This window comes from Dreissena polymorpha, chromosome 12 (assembly GCF_020536995.1).
Source record: "Dreissena polymorpha isolate Duluth1 chromosome 12, UMN_Dpol_1.0, whole genome shotgun sequence".
In the NCBI taxonomy this organism is placed as follows: domain Eukaryota; kingdom Metazoa; phylum Mollusca; class Bivalvia; order Myida; family Dreissenidae; genus Dreissena; species Dreissena polymorpha.
The window spans coordinates 52,545,274-52,559,239 of NC_068366.1; the positions used below are offsets into that span (position 1 = coordinate 52,545,274).

General features: G+C 34.6%; 2 protein-coding genes across 3 annotated transcripts in view; both read left to right on the forward strand.

Annotated features, from left to right (window-relative positions):
* The window catches only part of LOC127853152 (PLAC8-like protein 1), a 70,283-nt gene that overhangs the window by 31,094 nt on the left and 25,223 nt on the right, over positions 1-13,966 (forward strand). The window lies entirely within an intron of this gene.
* On the forward strand, positions 2,011-13,332 carry LOC127853154 (uncharacterized). 2 transcript variants are annotated; one of them, XM_052387403.1, is made up of 4 exons: positions 2,011-2,167; positions 4,753-5,215; positions 9,380-9,519; positions 12,888-13,332. In XM_052387403.1, exons 2-4 carry the CDS (start codon positions 4,774-4,776, stop codon positions 12,978-12,980), a joined length of 675 nt encoding a protein of 224 aa, XP_052243363.1. In that variant the 5' UTR covers positions 2,011-2,167; positions 4,753-4,773; the 3' UTR covers positions 12,981-13,332. The 2 variants fall into 2 exon arrangements, with proteins under 2 accessions (XP_052243363.1, XP_052243364.1); XM_052387404.1 differs by lacking the exon at positions 2,011-2,167 and adding an exon at positions 3,122-3,178.

Sequence of the window (13,966 nt, forward strand, 5' to 3'; positions counted from 1 at the left end):
ACCGATTTTGTCAGTTTCAAGAGAAAAGTCACGCTTCTTTTGTCGAAAATGCGCTTAAAATCTTTTTTTTTATTATTTTGGAAAATTTGTGAAGACGTGAAATAGCTAAGGCGGCCATATTTGCGAACGCTACGACAGCCTAGACCATGCGTAACTTTAACGTTGGAACTTACGAATTCGTAGCAGGTGGTTGCGTAAGTATTTTTTTGTGAAACGCTTGAATTTTCTTACGAACTTCGTAAGTATACTTACGTAAGAAACCGTGCGTACGAACGTTTATGAAACGGGGCCAATTATCAACACTGTGTCGCCACAAACAATAGTAAAATACGTATCAAATTTATAATTGCATGTTAACAAAACATAATAAGTTATTAATTCGTCTTAAAATCCTAAATACTACAATTGGTGGCGAGTCATTTTCAAAATTCGAGTCTACACCTATTTGTAAATTGTTAGTGTATCTTCAAAATGGAGTTCGGTTACCTCCATTTTTGCATGTTTTATGTCTCAAATATGTTTGTATCAAAAACATAAAAATAATATACATTTTGAAATAAAATAGTCTTTAAGATTGAAAAAAACTACAGTTTTGATATAAAATGTTATATACTCTCTGTAACTTATGTTTGTTTTTCGATCATTAAAATTATGATATAATTTTTTATAAACTTGTGTTAGATGAAAAATATAAAAAGTTCGTATGTAACACACTTCTGTCCTCCTGTTTCTAGTACACAACACCTTGAATTCTGTTCTTTCTCAAGATAATAATATGAAAACTATCCTATAGGAGGTCCATCAAGTTGACCGGTAATTGGTTATGGGTATTGGGTATTGGGAATTCAATACCGAGCCAAAGTTGAATGTCTACCTGGGTATAGGTTGTTTGAACTTCAGCGAAAATAAGCCAAGGACGAAAACCCAGCTGTGTTATTGGTATTCGAACTATATCGAATATCGACCCAGAAACAAATACCCAGCTGGACATTTGGTACTTTTACTAAGCGAATATCAAACCAAGGAAGAACACCAAACTGGTGTTGTGTAAACGAACTTGAGCAAATATCGAGCAAGGTACAAACACCCATCTGGGTATTGTTTTTTTCGAACATTTGCGAACATCGATTCAGGAACGAATACAAAGCTTACTATAGGGTATTCACAAGCTTGCGTATATCGAGACAAGGTCGAATACCCGACTGGGTATTGGGTTTTAAAATTTAAGCGAAAAATGCGCCAGTAACAAATAACGAGACGGGTATTAGGGATTATAATTTAAGCGAATATCAAGGCAATATCAAATAACCACCTAGATAACATTATTGTGTTTCTGAACTATTGTAAATATTTGGCAAAGTGTAAATAGCCGGTTGTGTATCGGGTATTCGATATCGAGAGCATATCGAGCCAAGTTCAAATACCCAGCTGAGTATTGGGTATTCGAACTTTGGCGAATATCGACCCGGGATAAAACACCAATGTATCAGTCGGTTATTTGAACTAATGCGAATAATAAACCGGGGATTCAATACACAACTGGGTATTAATTATGAGAAAATTAGCGAATATCGAGCCTTGTTCGAATATTCATCTGGATATTGAATATTCGAACATTAACGAATATCAAGGTCAGATCAAACATCCATCTACGTCTTGGGTATTCGAACATTCGAAAATATTGAGCCAGGGTCTAAAACACAGCAAGGAATCGTTGCATTTATCGAGCTGGGGACTGATACCCAACTGGGATTTGGGAGTTTTAACAATTGCGAATAATGAGAATGTTCAAATCGATTCCATTTTTATTGAAAGAATGGACTTACTTGGTAAGGTCTTATCGAATTAGTTGTATTTGAGGATTGAAGGTGATCCATATATCGAACTGGATGAATGTCTCTTAGGTACCCCGCATCTCAATTTTTTTCAAATAAATAATTTATGTAGTTGTTATTCACTATGATGTTTGAATAAGCATACAATCTTTAAACGCATCGGGTTTTGTTGAAACCAATTACCAAATGTCAATATAGGATTTATCGGTGATAAATAAAACATGGGCATTACAATTTTATCTTATCGCATCGGCGTGTATTCGCCTGCATGCATTTAGAATTAAGGTCGAACAAACTTACAGCCTGACTACACCGATTCTGTTCGTAGAAAGGTAAGGTGTTAAAGTTATTTGAGATATTTAAGTTTGTTTATTGATATTGTTTAATATTACACAATAATAATCATTCGCTAGGATCTCGTTGACCGTTATTAAAATATTGATGAATTTGATTTTATGTCAATTACATAAATGTGGCTGTTAATAATAATTGCAGACTTGTACAGAACGGAAATAATCTCCTTTTGGCCACCAATAAGATGTTAGAACGTCAATAATAAAGTAATATATCAACATATTTATTTCCGATTGATGATTATATATAATATTAAACTTTTATTTAAATACTGTAGGTAGGCATTCAGTGTCTCTACATATAATTACACGCTTTTACACAAGGTTTATAACATATTTTATAGTCAGTTCTTCGTAATTAACTAGCTATATAAGCAGAGAAACGTTGGGCTTATATGAAGAGCAATAAAATTGAAACTTTAAGACAAGTGGCTTACCTAGAGTACAGTCTCATATTTTTTTCCATGGAGCACATTTTCCGAAAAGTTACAGAAACGTGTTCCCATTTATTTATTTTTAAATATGTGTAAATGGTATGGAATTTGTGTGTTAGTCAATGTTTTGGCAATATATGTATGTGTTTGTTGTTTAATATCCATGTGCAAATATAAATTGTTCGTAATGCTCATTGAAACTTAGTCAGAATATTTATCTTGACAATAACTATGATATTTTATAATAAGTGCCAAGTGCGTAACTAAACTTGAACACACGGTCGAATGTAAGATAAACCTTGTTACCATTCAAGAAGCCACATTCATGACCTAACCTTTATGAAACTTGATAAGAATGTTAATCTTTACAATGTTTAGAAAACACATTGAATCTGGGTCCAAAAGCTAGGTCTGCCGTTCAAACCTGAAAAAACTTACTATATTAGTAGCCACGTTTAATATTAAATATTGATAAAACTTGGTCAGAATGTTAATCTTTTCAGTATCTAAGACAAGTTCGAATCTCGGTCACTTGTGTCAAAAAAAGGTTTAACAGGTAAACTCTTTCGAAATCCATATAATCACTAAATAATGTATTAAATATTCCCAGAAAGTTTATTTTGACGATATCAAGGCCATGTCAAGAGGAGAAAAAATACTTAAACACCATGTCAGGTTTTCGATAATATGTACATATTGAACTTAGGTGAGCCATTCAGAACCATAAATACACATTTCATTTTTTACATAATTGGTTTTCAGATATTAAAACACTGCTTCGTCTTTTTAACATGATCTTACAACGCAGGGATTGTTATAAATCAAGTGAACGATAAAATATCTCGTACAAAGCGTATTCAATTCCCCTGAAACTCCAAAACCACAATAACATGCGATTGCATTTAATTGTAGATAAATATTTAATCAATCAATCAATTCAAATTTTTGGATACCACTTCAAGCATGGTGCAGAGCGAATTGTAAAAATCAATACATTCATTTCTGATTAAAAAAACATGAACTGCACTTTGCCGTTTAGAAATTAAACAAAATGCATACTGGCATATTATATCAAAAATATCCGTTCCGTTGATAATATCCCTCATTTGTTTAAATTTAAAATTCCCATAAAAATAAATAACTCTCTCATGTCCTTTACCGTAAAGCATTATAAAATTACTATTTAATATAAATAAAATATGCGAGTAAATTTGTTGATTAATTATGCAACAAACACTTATTTTCGTTCACGTGTTTTTGTTGTATGTTCTCAATTTTAGTTAATATTGGTAAATACAGGACTAAATTGATTTTTTCCATCGTCAGATTAATTATTTACCAATTAAACTTATCAGTATGTAAGAAGGGTAGGAAAAAGCGAGTATATGTAAACAATGCTATTTATTTAAACTTTGTATTAAAGAAAAATACAGACCATAGGCATATATAGTACGTACCATATGTTTATGAAACAAAGACGGAAATTCAAGTTAAAAATCCCCAGAACCTATTATGGATGAAACAATTTTTTTTATACTTTTACGCTAATACAATATTGTTTGATATAATGTTTATATCAGGCGAGTTAGCCTTTATATCATTCAATTTTCTGAGGAACGTCATACTACTCGGAATTAATTATAAAGTCTTCATTTCCGGAAGTCATGGGTCAGTATAAACAAGACAAACACGTTGATACCAATATTGCTAAAATCAGCTAAAGACATATTTTACAAATAATAAACGCAAGTGCTCATGACGTCATGATTAACTCATCAAACGTCATTAAACAAAGTCATTCCTGCCAAGAATGAAGAGTCGTAGATATTAAATGTCATGGTTTCTCTTATAATGGGGGGGGGGGGTATAAGTATGATTAACGGAAAAACAGGTTACTGTTCTAACGTTTTGTTAAACATCAATCTGGATTATGTTTTTATCACTCACCTGATTATTACACAACGATATAGCAGTTACCTGTCATTCTCTATATTCTCTATACATTGCTTTAGCTCCTTTATTTATTTGAACCAATTGCAATTATAATATATGGTTATTACTGGAGAGACATTTTAGAAACAAAAATACAATCAATGCACGTTTTTCATCATTATTCATGTACAATTAAAGAACAACAAGCATCATCAAGACATGGAAAGACGGTCATCTGAGACGCATCCAGTTGATGAACACAAAATGCGACCGCCTTCGAGGTCATCGTCTCCTCCGCATTACAATCCATCATCCTCGGAACCACAACAACAGATGTCTTCCCCTCACGGGCAGCCGTATCACGCAAACCCGCAGTTGAACTCGCAACAGGCGCATTACTATTCTCCAAACCCGCAGATGATGCATGGACAACCGGTTCAGCAATACGCTCGAAACCAAGTTCCGGTTCAGCCGTATCCCCCGCCCATGCAGCAGTATGGACCACCGCCGCCTCAACAGCAATTCATGCAATCCTCACAACAGGTTGTCATCGTCAATCAGCCAGCGGCGACCCAGGAGAGGGGTTTGCGAGTCTGTGACGTAAAAGGACACCGGGATTGGTCTACTGGACTATGCGGATGTTTCTCCGACTGCGGTTCCAGTAAGTGCAGACAGTTGGTAATAGAAGTAGAAAAAAAGTAGTAGAAGTAGATATGGTAGTAGTAGAAGTAGATGTAGTAGAAGTAGTAGTAGAAGTAGTAGTAGTAGTAGTAGTAGAAGTTGTAGTAGTAGTAGTAGTAGTTGTTGTAGTAGTAGTAGTAGTAGTAGTAGTAGTAGTAGTAGTAGTAGTAGTAGTAGTAGTAGTAGTAGTAATGGTAGTAGTAGTAGTAGTAGTAGTAGTAGTAGTAGTAGTAGTAGTAGTAGTAGTAGTGGTAGTAGTAGTATAGTAGTAGTTGTTGTAGTTGTTTGTGTAGAAGTAGTAGAAGTAAAAGTACTAGTAGTAGTAGTAGTAGTAGTAGTAGTAGTAGTAGAAGTAGTTGTTGTTGTTTTTGTAGAAGTAGTAGAAGTAAAAGTAGAAGTAGTAGTAGTAGTAGTAGTCGTAGTAGTAGTGGTAGTAGTAGTAGTAGTGTAGTAGTAGTAGTAGTAGTAGTAGTAGTAGTAGTAGTAGTAGTAGTAGTAGTAGTAGTAGAAGTAGTAGTAGTAGTAGTAGTAGAAGTAGAAGTAGTAGTAGTAGAAGTAGTAGTAGTAGTAGTAGTTGTTGTTGTTGTAGTAGTAGTAGCCTGCTTTCCTGTCTATCCGTTCACCAAATAGGTTTAATGCTCGCATGCGCCTTAAATGTTGATATGCATGAATGAAAACTATTAAACAAAGTTTAAAAAATGTCTTATCTACAGTTTAAACAACAAAAACATGTCGATAACTTCGATAACACAACTGATTTACTTACGAAAAGGTTGCTTTCGACACATCAGAATTATCCAAACGTTTCCTATGTATTCGTTCACGTCATCCGATGACGTAACGCGCACCCAATTAGAGGCCTTGGAAGGGGATACAGAGATCGGTGCATTGCACTATGACAGAGGCATATAAGACGAGCCCTTTCGCCACGAGAATATAATTATTACATTTGCCGTCCGAAATTACATTTTCTGTCATTAATCATAAAATGAACACAAGTAACAACTGTAGAAATAAGATAAACATCTAAAGAAAAATACACTTTGAAATATTAACAACAAAAAAAGATAACAAAGTTTGACTTTTGAAGTTTAAATTATGCAGTGCATGCACCAAAAAACATTTCCCCTCCTCAAGACTCTTTTCTTGTCACGTCATCCTTTTGGGAGGAATACACGTCTAATTCTTCAATGTACTGCTCGCTCGTGATTTCCTTACCACTAGGGTTTGGCTTAGAAAGTTTTTGTTTCTTATTCATGCAGTTACATTTATTCTAATTTGTTTGCACAGTTGTTTTATTTTTTCTGCTTCTGACTTTTTTGTAGATAAACATCGATTACCTCTTTTCCTGAACAAAGTGCATTTATCTTTTGAAGCGGTGTCTCGTCTCAATCTCTTGCACGACGGTCACATTACATTCACCTCTGTGTTGGGCTCAGAACGGACTATTGTTATGAAAGCGTCTCATTCATGTCATGATCATTCCAAGCGTTCATCAGTGAGGTTACAGTATACTAAACAATATCTTGCACGACGGTTGCATTGCATTAACTGCATTAAAGAAACCCATCTCATACCATGATATTTTATATCAGTCTTAATTCATTATTATAAAATTGATATGTTTTTTTTTTATGTTTAGAAACCGACATACATAAATACGTCGAAGCAATGCCTAACGTCACTCAATAAAAAATATGTACAATTGTTTACATTTGTGAAGTGCGTGGAATGATTACATCTGTGTAAATGGGCAATAAAAAAGTTCCAAAGAGTTGCATTAAAACTCACAAGTTTTTGCACGATTTATCGTACATTTAAAAGTCATATTTCTTAATTAAATTCATGCGATCTTAAATATCCACTCAAATATACATTGTATGCGTTTGTTCGGTTTTAGCTATTTGGTAGACAAAATGGCGTGCTGAGCCTTATGCAGAGTTGTTTGTGAGAGCAAGGAACGACAACTCTGCGCGGAGATTGGTCTCGTCTCTAAATGATTCACTCGGGTATAATTGGTTCTGTGAAATTGCTGTCTTGTCAAGTGGGTATATGCCTGTTTTCTTAAAAGCAGACACAATGTTCCACGGACTCATAGCCTTAAGATACGCTTGACAGGCGATGACAGCTATATCGTACTTAGTAACGATTTTACCCATGTTGGTTTTCATGTACGCAGCACATTCACTGTAATAAAACCGCTTGAATTGCCCGAACACTGCGACATCAAGAGGTTGTAAAACATGTGAAGTATGCGCCGGCAATACAAATATGTGTATGTTGTTGGAAAGCGCCCATTGGATCAACTCGGATGATGTATGAGTTGTATGTCCATCAAGTATAAGTAGGACGGGTTGGTTCTCGTGGTCCCGTTTTACATGTTTTAGAAAATGGATTTTTAGGTAATCCTGAAAAACTGTGGTCGTTGACCGCCCGGAATCGGACATAGCATAACCGGCCCCAGCAGATGCACCTTTCATTAAGTCTTCGTTGAATCTTTTACCTGTTAAATTATAACATATTATTTAGATTTAAGTCCGAATCATATCGGTAGTATTGATCGAAAAAGACGTTATATCATTTTGTCACTATCAATTTATCGTTTTAAATGAGATACATATTGAGTTTCTCTTTCTTTTACAGTGTTTGTTTACTTATAAAGTCATGTTCGTAATTAAAAATTGTCTGACGTAAAATTGTATAAGCTATGGTTAATGGCATAGATATTCGGTATTCGTTTTTGTACCTCACCTTTAAAAACAAAGTAGGGAGGTATGTTGCTTCCAGCTGCGTTGGCACATGCTATGAGGGTCGTCGTTGCTGATCGTGGGGACGTTACTGAATGTGGTTTTTCATTGGAAGGGGCAATAATATTTGGCGGTCTGTGCTCTGGACTTATGCCAGTCTCGTCCATATTAAATATCAGGTCTGGCCTGTTTTCAAGATGTAGGGTGTCAATGGTATTCTTAAGATTGTGAAAGTATGTCTGAACGGCCTCTGGGGTAGAATTTTCGCTCTGTTGGAATCCAGAGCAGATGGCTTTAGTGTTGAAAGCCTTTCTCTCCAAGGGTCCCAAGAAACCATAAAGCCAGCAGCTACTTAGGGGTTTGTCTCTTTTCCTTCTTCCAAGCTTGAACGCCAGTTCGCTGGCAAGTTTTTTCATTTCCATATTTGAATACCCGTATCCCAATCTTTCACATTGTTCCGCATGTTCTACCAGCCTCAGTTCCTCTTCTGTCTCAAGTACGGTCTCCCTCGCAAAATCTTCAGGATCAACCTTGCCAGAGACTCTGTCCCTCAATGTCTGGTAGGGGACATCATATTCCCTCGCCGCCTTGCGCAGAGACGATCTATGTTTCTTTACATCATAGTAAGCCTTTAGAATTTTAGCTTTTGTATAGTTTCTATACTTGCCATGCTATCTGGATGAAGTGGGCTTTTGAACGAAAGAAATGATTAGGAATTACAGGGCTCAACCATTGTAGAATTTGCAAAAAGATAAACGCCATAACGTTAATTGAAAATAAATTGACTACAGACATCGCTGTAACCCCATTGCGGGCCTCAATTTTTGAGCTAAAGCGTCTGTGTGACTTGATCAAATTAGGTCATTTGATCCGGGCAATCCAAACAGCCTTGCAGACGGAAAGAAAAATGTAAACACGGAGAAAAAAATGTGAATGATATGCATATTTCATTAAAAGGATGACTGTTTTTGGCGAAAGGTTGGTTTATATTTTGAAAATAGTTAAATTGAATAGATTAATTGCGTTTTTAGTTCCCCTTTTTACACATATCTGGGGAGCAAAATATCCCCTGTCAAAACTTGTATAGAAACCGGGCACGTGCGACCGTTCGGATTGCGGCAAATTTCGCGTGAAGATTGTTCACGAATAGATAGGGCTGAACGAATAGATAGGAAAGAAGGCTAGTAGTAGTAGAAGTAGTAGTAGTAGTAGTAAAAATAGTAGTAGTAGTAGTACTAGTTGTAGTAGTAGTGGTAGTAGTAGTAATAGTAGAAGTAGAAGTAGTAGTAGCGGTGGAAGTATTATTATTAGAAGTAGCTGTATAGAATTTAAATCAGCAATATCAGCATAATAATATTTCAGAACAAATCACGTCTACAGATTGCATATGTTTGTAGCGTGCAAGACGATGTTTTGTTGGACGGCCCAACTGTGTGACCTTTCAACCCGAACGGGTGACTGCTGTTGCACGGCTCTTTGTAATCCCGCCTACTTGCCAGCGTATCGAGCACGCATTCGAACTATTGGTGGGATCCAGGTACGTGAGTTATAACAAGCAAAGATTTGACAATTTTTATCAAGCCACTTGTAAACTGATGGTTACATTTAACTATTGAATTCGATATGTTTTAACATCGAACCAAAATTGTTCATTACAATAACAAGAGAAGAATTTTTGAATGAAATATAAGAAAGTTTTTCGATCCAATGTAATTAAAATTTGAAGGCGTAAATATCTAGGCCATATAGACTGCTATATAGCATAGCAGATATTATGCTACATCAAATTGATCCACGAACCTGAACCCGAACAAAAGAACACAAAATATTATTGTGTCAATTTCATATGATTTATAAACTAAAATGTATCAGAATGTATCGCACGTGTTGTTGTTTTTTGTTCTATTGTATACATAATACTTTAATTATATTAAGTTTGAAAAAAGTTATTGTGTCAATCTGATAACAAGCAAATTAAATCAAGTATATTGTGAAAGCTTCTTCCGGAAAAAATTGGACATTATATGACTATTAGATATGAATGTAATACACATTTTTCACTCAAACCAACATGTTACAATGTCAAATGCAGGATTTAAAAAACGTACAATGATTGACATATTACAATAACAACAGCATCAAATGTTCGCTTATGAATTAATTCCCACCTGATTTTGTTCATAAGCTGTGTGGCGCCTCAAAAAAGTGTGTTAATTTTTTAATAAGATGTCTTATAGCGCATCACAATATTATCATTTGCTCTTCCACGTCAACGTGATTAACACAATATTGAGTAACGGACACGCATAAAAACGGGATCAAGTTATTGTTCGCTTAGGAGTGTCAGAGGCATTGTTGATGACATTTAAATATTAAATGATGTTAAAGAAAATCTGACTTTTATTCAGTTCTTGTCTTATTGTTACACACTTGCAAAATCCACGTTTTTCTTAAAATAACATATTTTATCACAGTTGTACATTTTATTTTAATACCCTTTTCGGAGGCTTAATTATTTTCTGCATTTTCATGTTGACATTCTTTTTTTTCCAACGGTTTTCAGATTTTCAGATTCTTAAACAGGTTTTATATAAATACAAACAATCAAACCAAAATAAGATTTACTGGAGCAAAATTGCCATTTATCAAATTATCATGCCCGCATTATCGAAGTAGCATTCCATATGATAAGCTTGGGTTTATATAAACTTTGGCAATGACGTGCAGTATAGTGACGCTTTTTTGGTTATTTCTGTGACGTCGTATTCTGTGATATTGTTATTTTAAGGTATTCTTTGTTGTCAAGGATTATAGTTCAGATCTTCTAAGCCACATCAAATGGATCTGTTTTTGACACTAACCTTGTATTCTCTGTGTATAATTGGGTGTATTTTTACGGTCCTACTAAAGTTTGAGTTAAAGCGACTATCCAGTTTAAAAGTTTTGCAAACAAGTAACATTTAGATGACATCTTTTGATTTTAAATCCGAAATTTGTTTAATCATTTAGTGTCAGTTAATATTGTTTTTTGTGTGTGCTGTTTAACTATAATTTATAGTAACTGCCCCATAGTGGCAGGTAGAGAATGGCATGTAGTGGCGCTGTACATCATTTATTTAAATTATAACACTGCGATCAAAATAAACTACACTGCAAGTGATGTTTTGGTAATTGAAAACTTGAAAAGTAAAGTTCGTTTGTTTATCTGCTGTTCTAAAACCACAAGGCCCAGAGTTTTGGTATTTGGGTTGTACATTTCTATAGTGGTATTTTAAGATTAAAGATTTATGATAGACAACATGTTCTCACGGCATATATTTTACAGGTTTGTAAAAATAATACATATCTTGCAGCCATATCGGTAACGTTTTTTTGCGAAAGTTGAGAATAGTTATTTCAATATGACATTAAAGCTAAGTATCCAGTTTATGTTATTAGCAATTTAATAACATGTTCGTTTCAGCTTGTCGTTGAAGCCATCCGATTTCATTTTATATCAGTTTCCTTTTTAAACGCCTACTTGTGATTATCTGGTGACACCCAGTTTCAAATACCAAAGTGTACGCTCAGGCCTGTAGAATATAATACAGTAGATGTGCCTGCAGTCTTTTTTCAACTATATACCATTTTGCAAAGCATTTACAAAAATGAGATAAATGGAATGATAAACGATAATCCAAACGCGAAAACCACTGGCAAGGTTTATTAGTTAAATCAACTACTTAGGCGATGCCGATTTCTATTTTATTATTATTTCGCAGGCCTTATATGTCGAACTCTACACTGACAATTAATGGAAAAAAGAGCGCAAAGCGAGCGTACATTTTTCACACAGTCTACGTTGCTAAATATAAAGTGACGCCACAGCTCTTGAAATTTAAAATATCGGTCATTTTAAGTACACGTAAGTTTGTCGTTTTGATTTTATTGATTGATTTGTACTGGACGTTTTCTGACACGTGTCCCTAAATCCCAAACACGTCGAAGAACGTGGTGAAGTATGCAGAGGTGATTTGTCTTGGTGTCAATCATGCTTTTCATTAGCCGCGCAGACTTATTATTAATTATTGTGTTAAGTGCAATAAATGTTGTACACTGGACCATGAATGCGCATATTTTAATATACTTGTCCTTTACCCGTTAATCGTAAATTATGGGGTAAAACGCGCACATCTCTACATGTATTCCCACAAAACGTTCCAGCTTCAGTGCAAAATATGGATATTAACTTTATACACAATGAGCATTTATACACCCTGTTGAATGAAATGAATAGCTTTATAGAGAATATTGCATAAACGACAATAAAAACAAGTCCAAAGAGACAAACACCGGTACTGACGACATATATGATTTTCAAATTTCGAAACAAAAAACATATCAACAACTGCATGAATTAATGAACTTACATGTAACTTTATTCAAGCAAATATGTTTGAGCTTTTACAACTTTGGACAATATTGTAAAATAACCTTCTAAAAGTGGTGAATTGAGGCACAGTACAGCTCACACATCTCTTTGTAACACCTGGTCACGGTGACTATCAATGTAATTTGTGCGTCGTTGTGTGTCTTTGCCGGAGTATTTTATACATTTTGTTTTCAAACATGTTTGATTTGCATTAACATAATATAAAGTATTAATAATGAGTATTATGTTTGTCTTTGTGCATCTTTGTGTGTCTTTGCTTGAGTATTTTACAATTGTTTTTTTCAAAAATGTTTGTTTTGCATTATTATATTATATTATATTATATTAAAAATGAGTATTTTGTATGTCTTTGTGCGTCTGTGTGCGTCTTTGTGTGTCTTTGTGCGTCTTTGTGGGTCTTTGTGCGTCTGTGTGAGTCTTTGTGCGTCTTCGCAGCATTTAGTAGGACCCGTATTTTTATTCAATTATTTCAGGGCGATATCTGCTACGACATCCTTGCAGTAGGTTGTTGTCCGGAACTGGCGCTCTGTCAGATGATGAGGGAGTTGGATGCCATGGGACTGTAGAACGTCACATGCACTGGCATTTCTTGGTACCCTTCCATTCGATTCCGTGTTATATATAGTATATGAATGAATAATAACTAACACGCTTTCTTTGTTAAAAGATGCATGAATTATATAATGAGGATGTAGCAGTGGTATGATTTAGAATGTTTACTATAAAGTTTATTTAATATGATGACATTAAAAGCCTACTTAGTGTATTTAGTTTTGCAGCATATTTAATGAATTTTGTTTGTTTACCTAATAAGATAAAATAAATTGGCTATTTATAATATTTAGAAGAATAACTAGCATAATACGCCTATAGAAGCATGCTTATAAAATAGGATGTAATAAACAGTGTTTAAGCCTATTTAGCAGCATATTTTAAATATTTAGCCATTTTAGCATGTATATTTATTTCGATGAAATAACCAGCCTATTTAGCAGTATGTAACCAATTTAGCAGCCTTTTTTGCATATTTAGCATGTTTACTTTATACTATGAAACTAAAAGCTTATTTGGACTATTTTGCAGTATATTTAGCCTGCTTTGCATGTTTTCGAAATAGAAGAAACATAATGAATAATCAATTTAGTTATCATATGTTAGTGCAGGACTAGGTCTGAAGTTCTGTTTGCAAAATTGGGTTGGGAGATTTTCTCACTTGATGTGAGTTTATTAGTCCTCATACATGATACATCACCGAGGTGCTTGTCCGTCACACTGCCAGGAGCTTCAAAATACCAAAATCCAATATGGCCGCCGACGGCCAATCTTGAAAAAGAAAAAATATTGCCATTTGGAGTAAAATCAAATGTTTTACCTCTAAATTATGTTTTTTTTTTGGTAAGAACTCAGTTATGAGAGGTCTTGTTAAATATGGAGGGTAATTGATCCGGTTAGGTCAAGTACAGGGTCAAATGATACATCAACGACCTTGAGTTGACTCTGGACAGTAAAAGCCAGTGTACATGCGTATAAACTCTAATTTGACAAATTTTGA